Source organism: Scardinius erythrophthalmus, assembly GCF_964197995.2.
Source record: "Scardinius erythrophthalmus genome assembly, chromosome: 16".
NCBI classification, from domain to species: Eukaryota; Metazoa; Chordata; class Actinopteri; order Cypriniformes; family Leuciscidae; genus Scardinius; species Scardinius erythrophthalmus.
The window spans coordinates 6928403-6952920 of NC_138236.1; the positions used below are offsets into that span (position 1 = coordinate 6928403).

The 24518-nt window shown below is 36.0% G+C and overlaps 1 protein-coding gene across 7 annotated transcripts in view; it reads left to right on the forward strand.

Moving 5' to 3' along the window:
* rims2a (regulating synaptic membrane exocytosis 2a) overlaps positions 1 to 24518 on the forward strand; it is a gene marked incomplete at its 5' end in the record, with an annotated part of 182173 nt that overhangs the window by 97836 nt on the left and 59819 nt on the right. The window contains 13 exons of one of the 7 annotated variants that reach the window (XM_081389342.1): positions 183 to 229; positions 365 to 477; positions 1988 to 2035; positions 5520 to 5650; positions 6544 to 6715; positions 7854 to 8007; positions 9212 to 9238; positions 11653 to 11721; positions 14047 to 14182; positions 15177 to 15242; positions 18281 to 18472; positions 20010 to 20119; positions 21660 to 21692. In XM_081389342.1, coding sequence (XP_081245468.1) covers positions 183 to 229; positions 365 to 477; positions 1988 to 2035; positions 5520 to 5650; positions 6544 to 6715; positions 7854 to 8007; positions 9212 to 9238; positions 11653 to 11721; positions 14047 to 14182; positions 15177 to 15242; positions 18281 to 18472; positions 20010 to 20119; positions 21660 to 21692 — 1298 coding nt within the window. Of the gene's footprint in view, positions 1 to 182; positions 230 to 364; positions 478 to 1987; positions 2036 to 5519; positions 5651 to 6522; positions 6716 to 7853; positions 8008 to 9211; positions 9239 to 11167; positions 11277 to 11330; positions 11392 to 11652; positions 11722 to 14046; positions 14183 to 15176; positions 15243 to 18280; positions 18473 to 20009; positions 20120 to 21659; positions 21693 to 24518 lie in introns of those variants that run through there. The other 6 variants (XM_081389341.1, XM_081389343.1, XM_081389345.1 and 3 more) reach the window with 6 other exon arrangements.

The following is a 24518-nucleotide window of genomic DNA, read 5'->3' on the forward strand; positions in this document are numbered from 1 at the left end:
ACTGCTGCCCTCAGTTAGCCTCTTAATTTTCCTAATTGTAATTGTAAAGAGCGCATGACCAACTGAACTCCCTTTAGATTGTGAGTTTGGGCTGCTGCCACAAACTTCACATCAAGACTAATGTGGTGCTCAGGGTCATTTAAGCACATGTCATTGATTTCTCTGTGCCACTGTCATTGCAGAGATATCCCCAGGATACCAGAAAGCACACACGCACAACTGGAGTCCAGTGAGTACATTTTCTCAGTCTAGTGTGTATAAATGATGGGATTCTCTGAGACATTAATGAGACATTTTCACAGAGCTTTGAAACAATCTCTGATTAGTTTTGTGTATTTCTACTTTACCCTCAATCTCTTCTAAGGTTCAAGTTCATTTGAGTCACAGAAGATGGAGCGTCCCTCCATATCAGTCACGTCTCCCATGAGCCCCGGAATGCTACGGGACGCCCCTCAGTACTTATCGGGACAGCTTACAGTAAGTTCACAATAATCAACTCCTGTGCAGAGGAGTCTGCATTATAGAAAAAGTGTAGGTATTTCCCCATGTCAGTTAAAGATTCATGTCAGAAAAAGTTTCAATGTGACTATACAGTTTAGGTCTATACGAATTTTGATGAAGAATAGCAATCAAGTTCACTAAAATTTGTGGTTTAATTGGTCACAGGCTTATTGTTAAAAGCCCTATATAAATGAAGGTGACTCGACTTGACTTGATAATTGACTTGGCAATAAAACTACATTTCCCAGCATTCTTTGGCAGCATTCTTTGGCATCACAATTATGAAAAAATACACAGATAAAACATCAATTACACGTGTAATATACATGATTTGTGCTTGAATTTTCTGTACTTCTGCTAACAAAACTTCCTGTTTTCATCAGGATGCGAACAGGGTGAAAAAAATTGCCCAACTTGTCCATTTTATTCAGACTAAAATCACTTATTCAGGCCTCATGCAGCCTATTGTGTGTGTAAAAATACCTGACACACTTGTAGAACATGACAAACTGGTGTAAAGCAATACAATCTAAGAAATACAAATGAAGTGCAAGTTATTAATACTGATTGTTGGTTGACCAAAATGGAAAAGCCATTGGATAAGTGGCTGATACTGATATCTAAAAAGCAGGGTGGCTAACAATGAATGGATGGATAGATAGATAGATAGATAGATAGATAGATAGATAGATAGATAGATAGATAGATAGATAGATAGATAGATAGATAGATAGATAGATAGATAGATAGATAGATAGATAGATAGATAGATAGATAGATAGATAGATAGATAGATAGATAGATAGATAGATAGATAGATAGATAGATAGATAGATAGATAGATAGATAGATAGATATGGGTCAATGCACCTAGTCTCAAAATTAACTGTGCATTAACAAGATCAATACAAAAATGTGTTGTCTCATATTCCTGTTCTGTATCTCATCAAATTCGATCATTTCTAACATTATATGGTGTGTTTGTGTGTTAAATAACAATCTTGTTACTTTGTATTTTGTTGAGAAGGAGATTCATTGTACTGTAAACAGCAGTGTTTCCCATGAAGAGATGGCCATTGAGTCGTTTTAAAAGAAAAGACATGACATTTCAACACTTTTGATTTTTCATGGACCTCAAGAAACAATTTAGAGGGTTGAGGGCCACACTTTGGGAAACGCTGCTCTAGAAAATCTACAGGAAATATCCATTCCTAAGATTTAGAAAAATAATATTCTACTAGAATGAGTCCTGAGCATTAGAGCTCATCATTAATTCCTTCAATCTCGGAGGAAGAGACTGCAGTTAATTGCATTATAGTGAAAATAGTAAAAGAAATCAAATTGTTCCAATGTAGTTTGTTAAAATGTTCAGTTTGAATCTCCTGCTCTGCTTTCTTAGTGTTGCATTAACAACTGGTATTGTCATTTCAGGTTTTAGTTTTATTGCATTTCTCTTTATTGTTTTTCATTCACTTTACTTACCCAGAGCCAAAGCCTTAGTAGAAGAATTGAGCCTTTTAGCCCTAAAGTTCAGGTAATCGTTGCTGTTTACTAAATACACTTCTATTCTATTGCTTTAATTCATTGGATAATGCACAGCAGAAAAACAGCTGCATTTCCAGCTTTGTTGAATATCTTAGATTGCACATTTGAAGAGCCCCTTACCTATCATGCCTTCATTGCTGTTGCTGTTTTAAGCATATTTTAGGCATAAATCATCTGCATGCAATAAATTAGCACAAAAATATTTTAAGAGACACCTGACTGTTGGCAGACATGGAGTAATGATGTAATGCCTCTAACCCCGTGAGACGTTCACCTGCGGCATTTACCCGGGCAGAGGAGTACTGTGTCTCTTTAAATGTTTTAGTGATGCAGAGTTTGTCGGGACATAAAATTGGATTCTTTTTCCATGTAACATGAAACTGCATTGAATCCTGATACTCATCCAGAAAGGATCTGATTCAGTGTACTCAATTGTTTTGGAGATTTATTCATATGCTGACTGATTCAAAAACTGCATTTCACATTTGTAATTATACTAATCATGCTAAACACATTTTTGTCCGGTACTAACATTACTGAAAGTTTCATGTTGCAGCTAAAAGGATATGTTAAAGGTGCTGTAAGCTGTTACACACAGAAAATATCACTGTTACCTGAGAAATATTACTGAAATAGGTTTCCTGAGAAGTCATGTCTCTGCGATAGCAAAAATAGTTTTATCAGAAAACTAGCCAATCAGAAAGTCTCTCTGCCTGCCAATCATTTTGTCAATCAAGTCTGCAAGTTTGCAAAATGGATAAAATCATTTGCAGTACCTTTAACAGTCCCTGTTTTACCTGTTTTTTTTCTCCTCCCAAGTACAAAAATGTGTGAAATAAGCAAATTGTATCAATTTGTACCTGAAGAAACATGATGTGAATTATTTTAAAGGGGTCATGACATGGATATTTTTTTATAAATATAAATGCGGAAAAATAGTGATTTTCAACCCTCATTCTGACTGTCTGAAATGACCCGTTTTTAAGGGGTGGCACCTTTAAGGCTTGTCAGTATATGGTCACTGTTATGATTGGCTAACATCATCCATAGGAAACAGTATCAGTGCATGCGAGTAAGTGTTTTGAAAAACATTATCCATATAAAACCGTCACGACAAAGCATTATGAAATCGATGCAGCTGCTGCAGTGTTTGGAATAACGTCGTTAGGTAACAACGTTATTTTTTCAGTAACGGGGTAATCTAACTAATTACTTTTCCCGTTGTTACAACGCCGTTAACATTACTGGACGTTAAATGCGGTGCGTTACTATGCATTGATTGAATAAACTGTGTAATCCGAACGCACCCCTGGCTAGCACAGCTAGTGAGGAGGTGGGTTAATAACGAGGTAAGCGATTATGATTGGCTAAGGCAGAGTCATGTGTTTCATGGTAGCCAATCAGAGCCAGTGTTTTTACACACATGCACACACACACACACACACACCCCAGCTAAACAGAGATTCGATGAAGCAGCAGAGATGGCGAGTCAGGAGCAATCCGATAAAAAGTTGGCATTTTCAAGGTGGAGATATAAGCACTACTTCAAATTCATTGAGGTCAAAGGGAAGAACTAGGGGTGGAACGGTACATGTACCCGTACGGACGTCACGGTTTGGTGCATACATTTACACGGAGAATACACGGTATAAAAATAAATAAAACTCGCGTGCAAATTAATTAATGTAATGCGGAACTACTCTTATACGCGGGTTCTTTAGGGACACCTAATCTGTAGCTCCGCCTTCGCTCTGAATATGGCTCTGGAGCAGGCTGCGATGTAAAGATTGGAATGCTGGAATGTGTTGTGTGTGTGTGTGAGAGAGAGAGAGAGAGAGAGAGAGAGAGAGAGAGAGAGAGAGAGAGAGAGAGAGAGAGAGAGAGAAAGAGAGGCGCGAGCGCGATCGAAAAGTCGCAAAGTGTTTACATTTGTGTGCGTGCGTGTGTGTGTGTGTGTGTGTGTGTGTGTGTGTGTGAGGCGCGGACGCGATCGAACAGTGTAAACTTAATAACATTCCGTAATTTTGTTTATACAGGACAATCAAACTGCAAAGTGTTTCCAAATTCTTTGACATATAGCAACTTTTTTTTTTTTTTTACAGTAACGCAAATAGATACTTTCCCTGGTAACGAGTTACTTTTATTATAGAGTAATTCAGTGACTAACTCAGTTACTTTTTGGAACAAGTAGTGAGTAACTATAACTAATTACTTTTTTAAAGTTACGTTCCCAACACTGAGCTGCTGTCAGATCCAACACAGCTGACTGCTTCCTTTTTCAACAAAAGTTTCTTTGTGAACTCTTCATTACATTGTGCCTTGCTTAGCAGTCAAGCAGTCAAATGCTCTGAACAAACATATAATCATCCAATGCGCTCCGGGACGCCATTAAAAATAAACCATCTACTTGTTTCCGACTCTGGGGTCCGTCAGAAACTGAACACACATCTGTATGCTGTATCCAGTGTAGAGAGTGCCAGTGATTATAATGGGTTCTATTAGCTTTTGATGCGACGCAACTCTCACATCCAGTGTGGGCAAATATCAGCCGTTAAACGACTGAACGCCAGTGGGCGGGGCCTATGGTGCGATGATGTATATCTATTCGTCGATGTCTTGCTCTGGAGGCAGTCATATGCAAATATGTTTGCCTGTGTGACGTCATAGATCCCACAATATCAAAACGAGCCATTTTTAGAGCTTGATTAAGTATAATCAGGAGGATGTTTTAAGCTCTGAAACTTGCAGGATGGTTTAATTTTAATGAAACAAAGACCTCTTATATGACAAAAGATGACAAATTTTGATTTCTCATGTCATGACCCCTTTAATGTTTGTAGCAAAAATCAGGGCATAAAAAAAAAGAATGCATTGCTGTTAATGTCAACATTATGCTTATAGCTTTACACATTTCCAGCGTTGGGACATTTTACCTGAGAAATATTATAATAAAATGTCCTATTTTTGGACAACATTAGTGTCCTTAGTGTACAGACAACAGCTGGTTCTGTTGGGGATTGTGTAATGGTACAATTTGTTTGACCCAGCTCTCCTTGTAACACATTGGCTTGTTCTTTTACATACAATATAAAACCCCCTTCATTGCATGTTTTACACTGTGGCCTGAGATATTTTTAGCTACCGAATATACTTTACAGGCAGTGTTTGTATTGGAGTTATTTTCCTTTTACTACAAGCAAGTATGGGCTCTGGCTTAAAAGATCTGGTGTTGTATTTGTTATGTTGGTGTTGTTTCTGTGTATGTCTGACTTTTAAGTATTTTTCTGTCACATCCATACTTGTCTGAGTAGTGAGCTTGGTCTGTCATGCATCTCAGCATGTGTAATACAATAACAGGATGCATATACTGTACAAACTATCAATCATCTTGTTTAAACGAAGCATGTGATGATGTGAAGCCTGAGAACACAAGTCCCTCTTCATCTCAGGCTCTGGTGTTTGTCCCCCTACAGGTCAAACTTTGGTATGACAAAGTCGGCCATCAGCTTATCGTCACCATACTGGGCGCTAAGGACCTGCCTTCAAGGGAGGACGGCCGACCACTCAATCCTTACGTGAAGATCTACTTCCTCCCTGACAGAAGGTGAGATTGGGGCAGTTACTTTTATGCCAATTACACTCACTGTGCAAAAAAATAAATAAATTGTAAGGTGTATGTTCATCACATATTTCATTATGGCTATGTTCAGAATGTCATACTACCATACTAATCACACTATTTATGCTGTATGCAATATATTGTGCACATGGTATGCAAAGTTTCTATATGCGTGATCTACTACATATATGGAAAAAATATGCAGTATACAAAGCACTTTTAGTTTTAGTTTTTATTTATTTACAGTTAGTAATTTAGTGCTTTCAACTTACAGTATTTCAGTTAGTTGTCGAAGCAACATTGCAAATTTTTGTTTATACATTTGCCATTTTTTCTAACTTTTTCATGTATTTTATTTCATTTCAGCTTTTTTTGAATTAAAAAAAATATATTTTTTATAGTCAACAATAATAACCCTGTAAAATATTATTTCCCACAATGCAGTGCGATTGACTTGAAGCAGTAGCAACTTTACTTTTTTACTCATTATATTATTGGAATGCCAGAATTTCATAAATGTTTATACAAAAATTGGATCAAAAATGCTGTCAAAAATAACCATATTGTATTCTTAGATAAATACTGAATGCAATTGAATGAATTAAGCATTCGACATGGTGTGGTGATGTGACAACGTTGCATACTGCTGTTTGTATGTTTATTTTTGCATGATGTGTCTTATTTCAGAGATTTTGTGTATACTAAGCAGTATGCAGTAATCGCAGTATTCATTCTGAACACAGCCTGTGAGCAGATCTGCCGTGTTCTGCTTGACATCCCCACTATACCCTGTTTTTCATAGTTGATGTCAGTGATTGTTTCCTGGGTTCTTTTACCATGATGGTAAATAAAAACAGTTTGAATAATTGTTTCTCCAGTGACAAAAGCAAAAGAAGAACAAAAACGGTAAAGAAATCACTAGAGCCCAAATGGAACCAGACCTTTATGTACTCTCCCGTCCACCGGCGGGAGTTCAGGGAACGCATGCTGGAGATCACGCTGTGGGACCAGGCCCGGGTGAGAGAGGAGGAGAGTGAGTTCTTGGGAGAGGTAAGGACAAGATGGTCTCAAATATTCAGAAGTTGAGGGTTCCTCTACCAAGGTTTTTTTTTTTTTTGTGCCACTTAGTGGCTGTAAAGCTGAAATTGGTCTTACAATAGTAGAACTGACTAGTGACCATTTAGATCACAAAATAGTAATCATCATAATAATAATTTTTATCGAAATTTAAATTTTTAATGCATATAATGTGTTCATAAGGATCATTTAATAATTAATCTAAACTAAATTAATCTATAATAATTAATAATAACAATAAAAAACAATTCTGTATAATGGTTATCAGCAATGCTGGGGTAACACATTACTTTATGTAATCAGATTACTTTTGATGTTACATTTGTAAAGTAACTCATTACTTTTCAGTTTAATGAATTTGCTTATACACTACATTACTGCATTAAAATTCGCTCTCTTCTCCATAACATAGCCACTTAGACTTGTCGGAATAGGCCAAAAGTGCAAAAGTGACAAAACACATTACTTGTACAGTACAGTAGGTAATATAAGCCGTAATGTTGGGAGATCTTTTGTATGGCATACATAGCTCTAGGGGTCAGGAAATATTCATTTTAATGCTCAATATTAATGCTCAAAATATAATATTCTAAATGTGTTTTTAAAAGAAAATTAAGGCGTATGTTGTTGTTGAATGCATTACTGTTATCTATACTGATTGTTATCGTAAAATTATTATCGTAAAACATAAATTACACATTACGTTGTTAAGTAATTAAGTAACGTAATTAGGTACTTTTTTAGGAAGTAATGCTATATTGTAATGTATTACTTTAAAAGGTACTTTCCCCAACACTGGTTATCAGACACTTAAAAAAAAAAAAAAAATGATTTAAAAAAAGAAAACAGTATCATTTCGATAGTTCAGATCTATATTTCTGCCCTCGAAGACTAAATATCTTTAAAAGATTTAATGCAACTAACCTTTCAAACTTTTTTGAGACTATATTCCAGAAAAGCGTTTTTAATAAAACTAATGTGGTTCTACAATATTAAGTTGTTAAAGTTGTTAGTTGTTAAACAAGACATCTCAAATTGAGAGATTCATTGACATGCATTGTGATAAACTTGGATATGTATGCATGTGAATGTGACACAAATGTTTGTGTAGATCCTCATAGAGCTGGAAACAGCATTGCTGGACGATGAGCCGCACTGGTATAAGCTGCAAACGCATGACGTCTCATCGGTACCCCTGCCCAAGAGCTCCCCCTGCCTTCAGAGACGAGCACTGCACGGAGACAGTCCCACACGCAGACTGCAGAGTACGTCTCTTTCTCTCATCTTATATGCACACAGAACAACTTTCTGCTCTTATATATTACATGCTGCATAGTAGATGATTTTCATTACAGATTATATAGCTATTTAGCATTTTTTATGATCAACATCTGCCTGTGCTGTAATATGTGGATTTTCCTCTCTCAGAGCAGTTTCTAAACATCTTTTCTAAAGTCCTAGGCTATAAATGTACTCTACAAAAGGATGCAAGCACAAATGCTTCATAGAATTGCCTTTAAATGTTTTTTAAGAATTGCCTTTATTATTTGGGCATTATGTGGAACATTCACAAAATGTATTTCTGCTCATTTTGATATAAAACAAAGCCACATTGCAAGTATCGTATTCTTATTGAAGGTTTTTTTTTTGCCATAAGTTTTCCTAAAGACCATGTTATTAGTTTTGTGAGCTTTTTGTGAGAAAGTATTTAAGAAGTATATATGATTTAAGAACTTCAAAAAAACATTGAAAAACCTTTTTCACAATGAAAAAATGTAGAAGAATAGTTCACCCAAAAATAAAAATTCTATCATCATTTATTCAGCCTCAAGTTGTTCTGAACCTGTATGAGTTTTCTTTCTTCTGTTCAGCAGAAACTGTTTGGTCACTGACATTTTTCAAATGATCTTTTAAGTCAGTGGGGATCAGCAACTGTTTGCTTACCAACATACTTCAAAACATCATCTTTCATTTTATTTTCATTTTTGGGTGAACTATCCCTTTAAATAAAGCTTTTTTTTTGTGTATGCATACTTGCATAAAGTAAGTTTTGGGTCTTAGACCACACATATTCATAAGTACGAAGCCCCGAAAGGGACATGGTGAAGATAAAAAAAAATGAGATGGGAGGAGAAACAATTTGCCAATGCTCTATCAAATGTATTGCATTCCCTCGAGAAAACTTTACATTTGCTCGCAAAATGTCCGCATTCCCCCGAGAAACGCAAAGAACACAAAAGTTTTGCAAGCGAACGCAAAGTTTCTTGGGGGAACACAAAATTTGCGTTCGAAGCATTGAAATATATTTTTCCCTCCCATCTCATATTTCTTCCATCACCATGTTCCTTTAAGGGCTCCATACGTAAGCGCTCGGTGATCTGAGCTGAAATCTGAAAGACTTCTGCTGTTGGTATGAGCATTTGTGTCCTGCATTCATTGTTTTTTATTTTGACCTGGTTATTTCTGCAGCCAAAGGCCCGTATGTGTACAGCACAGGTAATGACCGCTGCATGCTCAGGCTGATCCTCTGGGTTTATTCGTGTGTTTTTATACTGGATCCACCCTGCTGTCCCTCTTAATCCTGTGAAAAATGAAACGCATCACGCAGAACGAAGTGGACCATCTCCCCACACCATCACATTTTTCCATAGTGATTCTCCCCAGTGCTGCTGTCTTCCCTCTACTGCAGATCAGTCTGACCTCTTCACACACACACACTATAGTGAACACAGGCTTCTGTCTGCTTTTACTATGACTTTTAGAAGGGCTGGATGGTATGACTAAAATTCAGCGATTGTTTATACACTAATTCAAAGTTTGGGGTTGGTAAGATTGTTTTTGAAAGTTTCACCAAGGCTGCATTTTATTGATCAAAAATTCTGTAAAATCAGTATTATTGCGAAACATTATTAGAATCTAAAATAACTGTTGTCTGTTTTAATATATTTTAAAATGTAATTTGTTTCTGTGCTGCAAAACTGAATTTTAATCATCATTACTCCAGTCTTCAGTGTCACATGATCGTTCAGAAATCATTCGCTGATTTGCTGCTCAAGAAACATTTCTTTTTATCATCAATGTTGAAAACAGCTGTGCTGCTTAATATGTTTTGGGGAAATCATGATACATACTTTTTCAGGATTCTTTGATAAATAGAGTTGAGAAGAAAAAGAAGAAATCTCTTTTTTTTTCTTTTTTTTACAATGTAAATTTCTTTACTGTCACTTTTGATCAATTTAATTGATTCTTGCTGAATAAAAGTATTATTTTCTTAAAATAAAATAACAATAATACCACTGACCCCTAACTTTTGAACTGTGCGTATTAATTAGTCATATGTAAAAAAAATTTTTTTTATCTCACAGCTATTTCTTTCTTTTTAAACTTATAATTGCATTGAGTATAAATAAACAGGCTTCCATAGGAAACAACACAACTAAAATTATAAAAATGATTATTCAGCCAAATTCTAATTGGATGAGCCACATTCAAAGCTGTTGTAAAAAGTGTGACCACACATCAGACCATACGCAACATGTGCCGTCTCTATTTTTACATTATTTCATATTTCGTTTGTCCCATGGAAATATATACACAGTAAAGCAAACACTGTACTGGTTAACACATGTATATAATTCTGTGGTCATTTCCATCACTCAACCCAGGCCTATCTGGTCGTTTCATTTCTTCCTCCCTTTATAGTTACTAGTTCTGTATAGCTGTGATAAAATCTCTAAAAAAGGAGTATTTTGTGTAACTCGCCTGTGTGTGAAAAGTCTTTGAATTAGTTTAGTTTCTTTTTTTTTTAAGAGGAGTTTTCTTGTTTGTTGTTGTTGTGTGGTTTTGTACTTACATGACCTGTATTGAACCATTCAAAGAGACAGAAATCATCACATATCACATTCACACCAGTTATTTTCTCTTTATTTTAAGCTCTGAAAAGTGTCACCAAAGAGATCTTTTTAACACGTTTCAACATAAGGATATTATAAGACATCCCTTACAAAGATTTACAATGGTAACCATCAACTTCTGACTACATAAGAAAAGTCTCACAGACTATTTGAAACCCTAACAAAACAAAGAATACATCATGCGATTCTTTTTCAAATTTGCGAATCTCTTTTGACACTTGAGTGCTTGATTTAGCGATTTAAAGAGAGACTGATTTATAGACCCGAGAGCTGAAGGAGAGAGGAAGACAGGCTTATGAAAGAGAGGAGGAAACGAGAGCAGGTTTATTGTGTTAAAGCGCAAGGGTCTGTTTGGTGCGCTGTAATTCTGTGAACGGCAGATTAGCTTTCATTCTCCATCTGAACTGAGTGATGGAGCGATCGCTTCAGAGTGTCAAACTCGGCAAACGTCAGCGCTATGGGCTGAGGGACGGCGTTCGGCTCGGTTTATTCCTCATGACTGAAGCAAGGGGAGGACAAGATCCGTTTTCTCACGTAACACAAAGCTCAGGCTGCCTCGCTCTTGTTTGTGTAGATTTGGAGGAGAGAGAGAGATATCGCACTGACATGTTCAGTTATCTGTGAGTAGTCTGAAATAGACTGGTATTTTGAGTGCAGCTCTTTTAACACTTGCTATGAACGTCACAGAGGAAGATGAATGAACAGCCGTGTTTGTCAGTCCTGTTCCAAAACTTAGTGAGCTGCCTGCCTAGACAGTATTTGAGGAAACCATAGTGATGTTTTTGTTAGCTAAAACTATTGAAAATCTCTCTATTTATCTATCTGCAAGCGAACGAATGAGATTTAGGATCAGAGCAAGCAGAAAACATCCTAACATTAGCCCTCACTGCTTGCTGCAGAATCCACATTCTCATAGAACAGCTACATCACACGATCCAGGCTCGGTACAGGCCGTACTAACACTTGTCTGTCTGTGTCTCTGTCTTTCTCCTGTAGGGTCTCAGAGGATCAGCGACAGTGAGTTCTCAGACTATGACGGTGAAGATGGCGTTGGCGTTGTGTCAGGTAAGATGTTAGCAGGAACACTGAAAATGACACCATCTGATGGAGGTGATGAAGACATTTACTGCTAAATCCGGTCAATATGAAGTCACTCTTTGCTCACACGCTCTCACAGAACCTTATTTATCTCCAAATGATAATAACTGGACATTACTCGCATGCAATGTAATGAGGTCATTTGAAAAATAATGTAGCATACTGTTTAAAAACGTTGCATAATGCATACTGTTTTACTTATCACTTACTGAATATACTACTGAGAATTGTTAAAAAATATACTAACATACTCTATACCATATATAGTATAAACTGTATACTGCATGCATACTACTATATACTGTATGTAGCATACTACTGTTTGAAATGTTGCATAATGCATACTCCTACACTTACTACTGGCTGAATGCCATATATTAGTGTTAGTGTAAAATAAATTTTAAAAAAAAAACAAGTTAACTGAAATAAATATAATTATTAGAAAAAATGCAACTTGAAAAACTTGAGATGAAAATTAGAAATGTTGTCTTTGCCCATCCGATTATCATCTCGGAAATAAATGTGACTATTTTTCATTTTTAATCCACTTCTGTGTTCAAATGTCTAAACTTTTAGCAGTCCAATTCAATAAATCAAGTAAGAGATGTGGGGCACATATTCCACACATAAAGGCTAATGTCCTGCTATGCACAGTATATACATATGTTATAGGTGTCTTCACCACTTTTCAACCTAATACTGGTTCAAAAATGTTCATCTCAGACGGGAAAGAAAAGTGTAAACAGACTGGAAACACACACATCCACACACACCCTTTTTAAAATTCCAGTCTTGCTCTTTGTGAGAGAGGGAACCCCTCTCTCAGTCTCTCTCTCTCTCTCTCATTGATTTTGGCTCTGTCTCCGGGCCGGTTGTAAAGTGCTGATGCAGTGCTTTCCGCCGGGAGAAGATGATTAACATTCAGAGGAATTATAGATCGTTGCTTTCCCTTCATGCGCTCTGTGCAGCTGTAGTTGTTTTGTGGCCCCTGTGTTTAGCAGCCGTTCATTTATTGCAGCATGATGCACTGGTGCCGATGCAGTCTCTGCGCTGGAGCACACAGAGGTCACATTCAGAATGAGGTTGTGCATATGTGTGTGTGTGTGTTTCAGCACGGACAGACCAAACTAATGTTGCTTGTACTGTAATAGATACTGTAGCTGCCTGGTTAGACAACATTATAGGTGGTTTTACAGAAGGTAATTAATACCTTTTAATACTTTTAGTTAATATAATTTTTCAGCAAGGATGCTTCAAACTGACTGTAAAAACATTTACAACATTACAATATTTGTATACATATACATTGTTAATAATAAGAAATGTTTCGTGAGCAGCAAATCAGCATACTAGAATGATTTCTGAAGGATCATGTGACACAAGATTGGAGTGTGGATGCTGGAAATTCAGCTTTGACATCACAGTAATGTTACTTTTTAAAATGTATTTCAATATAGTTTTGATGAGCATAAGAGACTACTTTCAAAAACATTAAAAATATCTTACTGACCCGGCAGCATCGAAAATCTCCTTCGTAGATAAAGCAAGACCAGAATGTTAAATAAAAGCACTTATGTTTAATTATATATAATTATTACTGATAAAATTGATAAAAATTTACTATTTTACCCAAATTTTGTGGATGCTACAAATTTACTATTTTTATTAGAGTATTACACCATTAGCAACATGAAAACATCAAACTCTATTAGAATCAATTGTGAGTTCCTAGTAAAAAGTAAAATAATAAGTCATCAGAAAGACAAAATATCCCTCCTCAAACTTCTCTTTGATACATTGTTCTACCTTCAGCCTGTTTTAATGTGCGATACAGTCAGTTGAACATCAATCTTTTGTAATCATGCGAGGCACTGACCTTAGCGTGGCCACACTGAATGCTGGGTAATGAAATGCCATCAGGCTGAGTGGGCTGACAGCTCTTGCATGAGGAAAAAGTCATTATTCTGGTTTTGGTTGTGAAAGCCGTTTTCTGATTTAATGGGAGTTAAGTTCAGTCATGGCTGGCCTGGAACATATTGGCTTTAAAAAGCAACTTTTACAGCAGTTATTGCGGAAACACACATAAGCATACAATATATAATCTAAAACAGACAGTGTTAAATACACAAATCCAAACCGATTAAACATTTTTCCATGAAGGAATATACAGTACTTATTAAAGCGTATTCAAATTGCTATTATTAAACGGTTTAGCAGTTTTGCAATAATACATGTAGTAAAAATCTGTGTTGCCACAGATGATCAGTTCAGTAATTGTTTCCTTTGTTATAGACTATAGGAACGGCAGGGACCTCCAGAGCTCCACCCTCTCTGTGCCTGAGCAGGTCTTATCATCCAATCATTGCTCTCGGTCAGCCGACATCAACCGGGCGCGCTCACGGTCTCCCAGCATGCCCCCATCTCAGAGGTAAGACACATCTCTCTGTCTTAACCTTTTCTCTTCGTAAACATCTGAACTGTGGTTGAAGGGTTTTGATGTTTTGTGTCAGTGTTACCGAATCAATATCAAGGATCATGCACCTCTCAAACTTTGTATATTCTTCATATTATAATTTTGATGTTTAGTAAAAAGGTTTTCTAGTAAGCAAGCAAGCATTGGCATTAATTATTAATATTCAATCAATCTATGGAAGCTTGTTTCCAAGTATTTATTTACTTAATTACTTATGTTTAGTAAAATGTTATGGAGGGTTTCTAGTAAGCTAGCAAGCATTGGAAAATTGGCATAGTAATAGAAATATACACTCACCGGCCGTTTTATTAGGTACACCTTTATTCTTGGTGGCATAAATTCAACAAGAATTAATCCATGATGTGAATCTCCCGTTCCACCACATCCCAAAGCGGCTCTATTGGATTGAGATCTGGTGACTGTGGAGGCCATATGAGTTTAGAGAACTCATGTTTAAGACAGGAGTTTGAGATGTTTTAAGCATTGTGACATTGTGCGTTATCCTGCTGGAAGTAGTCATCAGAAGACGGGTCCACTGTTGTCATAAAGAAATGGACATGGTCAGCAACAATACTCAGGTACCTAATAAAGTGGACGGTGAGTGTATATTTGCTTTAAACGAGCTATATTTTGTAGCAGTCGTTTTCCCCTGAGGTGCACTTATAATGTAACATATTAATAATAATATCAGACTATTCATAGTAATAATAATTATTTAGTGCAAGAAAATCCTGTTGGCTCCTTTAATTACACTGTTTTAAAATGATCTGTGCTCTCGATGCAGTTGGACGTGTGAGTGTTGGTGTCATTAACCACATTTCTTCTACATGAAGAGTTTGGGTTCATCCCACCATCATCAGCTCCAAAATAAACATGATCCCCTCTCTTCCCTCAAATCTTCCCATCTCTCATCTGAAATTCTATCTATATTCTCTCCATCTGCCTGCAGTCATTTTCTCACCTTACCTCGAACCCGATACAGTCAGCCTCATGACAGTCAGCTGGAGGAACTCAGGTAGAGCGACATCCGTCCTCATTAACCTCCCCGCTAGAAGCCCTCACTAACACATCAGGGTTTCTCAAACCATGACTTCCTCTCAACTTTAACAAATCCAGGTTTTCAGTCCAGTACTTCAATCATCATGACATGATAAGATGCCACCAGTTTGATACTGTTTTGTTGTTTAGTTGAAAACCTGCATTCTTGAGGGCCTCTGACATTGAGAAACCTTAAACCTAACAACCTCATGTTGACATTTTGACACCGACTGCATATGTCCTGGTATAAATACAAATACAAGATTCATAAAGATGCACTAAATACTTTTTTTGTAGGCTGTTTTTGTTGTGGATGCAGCATCCACCAATAATGTTTTAATAATATGAATTAGTTTAATATTTATTAGTATTTATTAATATGAATTAGTTGAATAATACTATTTATTAGTTTATTAGGTGATTTAGTAGATTACTAGGACAATGATGTGATGCTCTAATAAGCATGGACTTACAAATATTCAGCAAAATGCTTTGTTGTTGCTTTGTTTTCAATCAATTGAATATTATTTCAATATTTTTCAGTGTTGATTGAATTATATTTGTAATTGAATATAAATTACTGTAGCTTAAATCACAAAAATAAACAGTTTATTTCAGAAATAATGTACTTAAAGCTACACAAATATTTAAGTAAAACATTTAAAAACCAACTTAAATTTCATTATTATTATTTGTATTCATTGAATATCAATTTAAAAAATATTTAATGCATTGTAATTATTTTTTTTTAATAATTTTAGGCATCATTTATTATGTATATATTTGAAACAATGACTGTACATCAATTTAACAGTTCACTGGTGATTTATTAATGTCAACCTGAGGTTTTATGTTTAAAAAACTAGGAAACACTCTGAAAAAAAAATGAAACATGCTGAAGGAAGAGCACATGTATTTCCTCATCCCTCTGTCCTAATGTACACTATCCCTGCAAATGTATATATTTCCCAAGAAAGCTTGGAAAATATATACAGCATTATACCTAACAAGCTTTTGTCCTTGTAAGAATGGTGAGCTACTGTATGCCTTTGAATCATTCCTAAAGCATCGTCATCATTTTCTCATAAGGTCATCATAAAGAATCTGAGCACTTCTTTTTGCTGCTAGCTCAGGTTTTGTTTTAATAATCAGTGACAAATGAGGTAAAATGGACATTAATACAGTACTTCACTGCTTTGAGTGCTACACGTCGATGTGTGTTTGTCTATATTCTCTAACTTGGTGTTTTGTGTAAAAAGTTGTCTAGCAGATTAATCTGTAATGTTTTTATTATTTACTTTTATCACTTTATCACTTAAAAAAAAGATTTTATGTTTAAACCCTGATGAAGTGTGTTTAATACACAGTCTGTGAGGGTTTATGTGAGTCAGTTCCAAATATCTGTGTCTTTTTGGCAGCCATGGCAATAGTGTGTGTCCCATCAATCGGCGGACGGTGGTCAGGTTACCTTGTCCTGCTGGGACGGCCCGTCATAGAGGCGTACAGTGACATGGAGGGGTACCGGTGCTGCAGTTTTTTGGGTCAGCCATTTATGGCCTGTCTAAAATGTCGACAGCCTTTTTGTTTCAAGTTGAAGACATTATACGGGATGATATCCAACACCGAGAGCAACCCTGCTGCCCTGTCATGAGCTGGGCCCGTTTCACTACCGAATAACCCCACGTCTAGTGCCAAGTCTTCAAATTGGCTCCTGGTTTTGCCATTTTTTTTTTTAAATTAAGTTTATTTTCTTAACCCAATTGCAAATAATATTTCCTCATTCAAAGCATAAGTCTCACTAAATTGAGGGACGTTTATGTCTAAACTAGTGCTGTCAAATCGATTAATCATACAGTATCTAACATAAGAGTTTATATATACACACACATATATATATATATATATATATATATATATATATATATATATATATATATATATATATATATATATATATACACACACAGGTATATAATGCTGTGACCATTTTTATATATTTTTTGTAATTAAAGTTACCCAGTTCTATATGACTCTTATTCTTTGACCTTTCGATATATTAGAGTAATGATATGCAAATAATTTCATCAAGTGTTGTAATGCAAATAATATATTTCTTTACTTAAAATCCCAAATCCATTTCCTTATTCTCTTTCATTTAGGGATATAAATCATAAGGAATTTAAGGATTTCACTAGTTAATTAATCTTAAAATAGCCATCAATTACAAAAATAATTTGCTTAAAACTAATTTCAAGCAGTCTGTCACTTTAAAATGTTTAATTTGAGTACTTTTTAAAATAAATCTCTTTTATTATTATTTGTATATTAATATGTCTTATTAAACAGCCAGCGTAGTCACTGCATTTATTTCAGTAATTATTTATTAATATATTAATCCATGATCTGATGCTGGGCAACTTTTCATGCACTACATGTGTCTCTGTGTTGTCTTGTGCATTATTGTATATTATAAAGTGTTAAAAGTGTTGTGGTTTTAAAGCAGTGTTGGTTCCAGAAGTATTTTTCCCATTCATTTTATCCATAGGGATTTTTTTTATATATATTTTTTACGGATCTGTCCTAAAAAAAAAAGTTTTCTCTCTGGATAAAATGGATGGGATTTTTCCTTTTTTCCCTAAAAATGTGGGAATAATCTGAGAACGCTCTTTCCTTCCACAGTTTTTAATAACGAGAAACATTTTGAATGAATTTATTTGTTTGAAATAATTCTTGTTTATTTTTATGCTTCTGTGACTTGTTGGATTTCATAGTCCTAACCTAAACTAAACGATGCTGTTAATGTATCTTTCAGCCTTACAAACTCTGCAACAAAACCAAATGAAAAGTATATTACATCCAGCATAGAACTGTTGAACATTTGTTGCTTCCAAGTGCCAAAGATCGACACAGCCTAACCATGGACCTGTAAGAGTCTCAGCGCTCCATCAGCCTGACGCAACCGACCTGTCCCACACTAAACACCGACCTGTTTCCCCCCCAATCACGTTTCTCCAGGAATTACGGAGCGCCAGACAGGCACGAGTATCACCACAGGTCCCGTTCTGCAGACCAGCGGTCCGCAATGGAGCGTCCCATGTACAGTCGCTCTCGCTCCACAGAGCGGCCGCCCGACGGGCCCCACATGAGATCCTCGATGCCCTCGCTGCCGTCAGGACACTCCGCTCCACCCTCCCCTGCCTTATCGAGGTGACCCAGATCAAAGCTGCCCTGACTAATCCAACAAAACACCTTTCATGTGTTAACAAAGATCCCCGGCATCCCCAACCAACCCCTTTGATTTATTTAATGCCCCCTCTGCGGCATCGCTGTTATATCTCCTCCATCTCATGATCCCTGTAGATGCACCAGATACGGCTCATTTCTTTTTAATGATTTGTTTTTATATCAAAACACACCAGTTATACTTTCAGTGACGTGGAATCTCCATTGGTTGTTATCCCTGTATTGTGATGTTTAACTCATTTGTTTTTCCCCCATTTGGTTCTTTTGTCTTGAATACTAATATGTTTTGTTTGTTTTGGGTGATGGCGGAGAAAAACGCACACTTCTCTTGCAGCATCACTGTGGAAGACTCACCTTCATGTGCCAAAGCATCAAGCATTTTGTCAAATGTACCATTAAAATCTACTAAGTACATATTTACTGAAGCCTCCTACCAGGAATAATGCATGGACTAGAATGGCAGAACAACTGAATTTACATCAGTGAGCTGATGGTTTGAGTCAAGATTTTTTTTTTTTTTTACAAATATATATTTTTGTTAAGCAAGGATGTATTAAATTAAACAAAAGTGCCAATCAAGACATTTTTAATTTTTCAAAAGATTTTTAGTTCAAGTAAATGCTGTTCTTTCTGAACATTCTATTCATCAAAGAATCCTGAAAAAAAAATGTATCAAGGTTTCCACAAAAACAAATTAGAAGCACGACTGTTTTCAACATTGATGATAAGAAATGTTTCTTGAGCAGCAAATCAGCATATTAAAATCATTTCTAATGTAAAGTAATGTTGCTGAAATGCAGCTTTCCATCACAAGAATGCATTATTTTATATATACGTTGTTTTAAACTGTAATAATATTTCACGATATTACTGTTTTAACTGTAGTTTTAATCAAATAAATGTAACCTTTGTGAGCATAAAAGACTTTTAAAAAATCTTACCGACCACAAACTTTTGAATCGTAATGTACAGGTGCTGGTCGTACAGCACCTGTATATCTGATACTTTAAGCTGGGTTTCACCATGAAAACAGCTATAGACATTAAAAACAGACAAACAAATTAGTACATACCATATATTTAGTATATATGCACCTTATATTAGTACTTCCTTTGTAATTATGCTAATACAAAATGCTGATGGACAGCCATGTTTATTTATTGTTATTTTAATCCTCAGCATCATTCAAATGGATGTGCATGATTTTACAGCACATGTATATGTGAAATATCATATATATGACTGACTGATCCACATGCTTTTTAACCCTTCATTTCCCTATCTTTTATAATGTATCATTTTCAACTGGGTTTTCGTTTGCTGATGCTTCATAGAGCAGCTGTGAAATCTCTTTTTGCCTTTTTGTTCAATGTCCTATTATGATACTTTGTTTTGATTTCCTTGCTAGCGCTGTCAGTGTTCAGGGTAATGCCTTGCATTATGGAAATAAGGTACGTGCACAAAACAGCAGTAATAATGGTGATTGTGTTTTGTGTACTAGGGCGAATCCTCGTGGTGGATCGGTTCAGACCAGCCCCACTGGGACCCCTGTGAACAGCCGGAGAGGACGACAGCTCCCACAGCTGCCTCCGAAAGGGACGCTGGAAAGAAGTATGTTTGTTTTTCTGTGTAGCTCCTTTTTTCTCTCCGTGTTGGCTCTTGCTCATGCTGAGATGGGTTTATCTGAGAGGTGGGATTGGAAAATGACTGACTGCAGCAACCTATAGATACATTCAGTAATGCATCAAGCCCCAGTTCATTTCAATAGGGAAATGAAGAAAAATATGACTGTTGAAATAGGAATCTTAATATTTGCTCCGTTAGTTAACACATCAACTAACGTGGGACCGTATTGTATAGTGTTGCCTATAAAATTATGCAAAAATATACTTTTTGTCAGCATTCCAATTCAATAGTGTACAGATAACCTCAAATCTAACAGAAATGGACATGTGTCGACCAAAGCGTCTTTTTTTTCCTAAGGCCACCGTTTAAAAATCAAGAGTTGAAAACTGTTCAACTTTGGGTAAAGTGCAGAACTCATCACTGCCACTGTCGTTCAATCACAGTGGAGATGGGGCGGGACAGATACAACACAGACCATCCTGTTTGTATAACGACAACAGACGACAACAATGGAACGAAATCATTTAAAACAAGAGCCAGAGCAAATTCTTTACATTGTATCTATTTTAATATTCAGGGGAAAAAAACTATCTGCGAAATCAGATACTAGTAACACTTCTGCGGATATTCCATATCATAACACTTTGGTGGACACACAAAACTCTAATGTTGATTTCAAGATTGAGGAAAAATCACATTTTGTGCCAAACAGGGCTTGATGTTAACTTTTTTGCTCACCAGCCAAAGTGTGGTTTTCCAAAGTTACAAGCCACTCAGTATTTTTCACTGGCAACAATTTTGACATCGATACCATGGGGGAAAACGGACATATATTTTGAATATTATCACATAATTTGGCAGCAGGTATATTAGGCTGCTGTCACTTTAAGACCGAACGTACGAATCCAGCTGGTATCGTGTATTCTGCGTAAAATGAGTATTGGAAGCATTTCAGATATTTCAGTATCGATATGTATCGAAAAATCTATATTTTTGACAACACTACATTGCACTTAGTTTATTATTTCAGATGCCTTTTTAAAAGACTACAATTGAAAAATCTAGCCTATATATAATATATATAAAATTCAAACCGGCAAAGTGTCTAGTTACACGCCACTGCTGAAATCACCTGCATTTGGCGGGTTGGCGGATGTTTATGTCAAGCCCTGGTTACTGTTGTCCACATAAGTTGATTGGGTAACAGAGTTTGGCCTTCTTGCTGATTGACTCTTTCGAACCGGTGTGACAACAAAGCTTGTCATTTCAAAGTTCGATATGAAAGGTTTGAAAAACAGAAGTGTTTCCAGTGTGAATTGGTGCCGTTTTTCAGGGATCGTTTCACATTATCACAACATTGCACTTATCCATTACCCTCATTGGCTGAATATGACGTACTGTAGTGTGCCAGTCACTTCCTGTGGTTATATTTGAGTGCGTGCCACACACATGGTCATGTAAATGACATGTGTGGTTTAGTTGTGCATGTGCGCTCTGATGTTTCCCTCTCTCATTCCTCTCTCAGAAGATGGAGATGAAGAACTTGAGGCTTGTCCAGGTGTGTAACACCGTCTGTGAAGGTTTAATATATCAGAAAGATCTTCCGATTGAATTAAACCTTTCTGCAATGGTCTTGAGCTGACATTTCCTCTACAGACAGGTCTAGAATTAACCTCAGCTTATAGAGCTTTTTGGAAGTCAGATTTCCTCTTCATTTCGGAATGATCAAATGCTCCATCAGAGCTTTCTCCAACAGAGGTTATGAAGCCAGGTCCATTGCAAACTCTTCGTGTTTATGTGATAAACAATGGTAGTTTTCCGTCTTTCCCTTTGTCTTACTGTAACAGTGATCGTGTAATGTTGTGATAAAGGATTTTCCAAATGTATTTTTGTTTTCCTAGTGACTTTTTTGTTTTGTTCTAAAAGAAGTCACAGTATTTTTGTCTTGTCCAAATCATATTTTTGAACTTACTGACTTCTTGTTCTGTTTTGCTAACAACGTTTCTCAAATGTAAAATATTATTCATGTGGAGTTGTCATTTAAATATCCATTTTGTCTCCGAATATTTAGGAGAAATACAAATAGACGGGCAGTCTTTGACATACAGTAATAGCATTGAGCTGTGAATGTGAATACTTCAGACAGTTTGACACATCTGATCTCTTCTGAAACTCTAGAGGAGACACATGTGAGATTACTGTTTTTTTCTCAGGAGAAAAACAGAGAAGCATGAATCTTGTTCATTCAGTTACTGAATTATGTAATAATATTATTATTTAGTGACTTACAGTAACTGTTAAATGGTCAAACTTTTAGTAGGTAGGTAGATTAGACAGACAGACAGACAGATGGACAGATATATATAGATAGATACAGTAGATAGACAGATGATAGATAGACAGACAGACAGATAGATAGATAGATAGATAGATAGATAGATAGATAGATAGATAGATAGATAGATAGATAGACAGATATATAGATAGACAGATAGATAGATAGACAGATAGATAGATAGATAGATAGATAGACAGACAGACAGACAGACAGACAGACAGACAGACAGACAGACAGACAGACAGACAGACCCTGACCCTGACCCTGAACTGTAGTTTGTGTTATAGCGGCAGCTACTTAGCTTACCTTCTGAGTCAGTTTAGGGTCAGTCTATACATAACTTCAAGTTTGTGTCAGGTTATGGTTTGTAAATGAAAAATTGGTTGTACACATGCACACACAGACTTGAGTTTCCAACCGATCGCACTTCCTACTCTCCCATCTGCCACATCCGTTGTATTTGTCACAAGATCTGGTCCGTTGGGAGTGTGTGTGTGTGTGTGTGTGTGTGTGTGTGTGTGTGTGTGTGTGTGTGTGTGTGTGTGTGTGTGTGTGTGTGTGTGTGTGTGTGTGTGTCTGCCACCTTCCCAGCATCCATCTCTTTCTGTCCATCTGATATATACTCTACATCAGCTGTTTGAAATACACTCTCATTATTTTTTCATATGACACTTAAAATGAGTATACAGGAGGTTTTATTAGAAGTTTGACTTATATTTTGTGAAAATTATTATTTTTGGGGGGGGAATTTTTGCACTGTTTTTACTTCATTGCTCCTGTTGTTGTTTTAAAGTGTGTGAGATGAGGCCTAACGGCCCAGCCGTAAACGGGAGGAAAGGCAAGTTTCTCCAGGCGTGTGTTTGCAGTGTAGCTTTGCAATATTTTATTTACTTTCCTCTTTCTTTTCTTTTCTTTTCTTTTCTTTTCTTTTCTTTTCTTTTCTTTTCTTTTCTTTTCTTTTCTTTTCTGAGGGGACATTTCAGGGGCTGAGGGGCTGGGCAATATATCAAATCATCATAGTATATATGCATTTGATTTTAAAGTCACTATGATATGTAAACTGACCATATTTTCTTTCTTAAAATGCCATCCTGTTCTTACTCCGCATGTAAAAAAAAAACTGTTTATAGTTAGATTTACCAAGTTTGATTTATTTTTGTTGTTCAGTGTTGTGACATTTTTATGTTATGTTTTAATAATAATAATATATGTCAATATATATCAATATACTGTATATATATTATATATATATATATATATATATTATATATATATATATATCAATATATATATTGATATATATAATTTTTCAAAATATAATTTTTAAGTACTTTCTTTTTTACACACTTGTATTGCACTTATATATTTAGCTATATCGCCCAGTCCTTTAAAATGTCTTTTCTTTTCTTAAAACTACTGTCATTGAAGGATTAATGCGTCACGGATCTTGCATGAGTTCTTCATGGATGAGTCGTTTTCTCTCTCTGTCTGTTTCTAGGTCAATCTCTCCCTCTTCACGTCTCTCATATATCTCTCTTGAGTGGGTTGTCAGTATTTTAATGTGTTTTGCTGTGAATAATGAGGGACATCTAGAGATGTCTTAAATTAAATTCGGATTGTGTTGCATTAAAATCGAATTCTGTCCGGATAAATGTTTTGCTCTGAGCCGTATACATTGGATAAATGTCCAGCCTTTTCTGTTTAACTAAAAGTCACTTTTAGTTAAAAACACATGGTTTTGTTCTTTACTCTTTCTATAGGGCAGATTTATTGAGATGTTATATAATTTCATATTTTTATATAAGTGTAAATCAATCGGTTCCACAGACTGAATTGTACAGTAGGATGCAGTTACAGAGTTTGACCAGCAGATAGAGCACAATCATGTGTAGAAAGGAGCTGTTCACTCCTTTCAGTGCTGAAGTGTCTTAGAATTATTCCCAGAATTGTTCCGTCTACATCCGACTATTATTTTAAGCCACGTTTTTGCAAAGATAAAATATAGACGCATGCAGACTGCATTTTTCGGAACAAACACTGATGTGT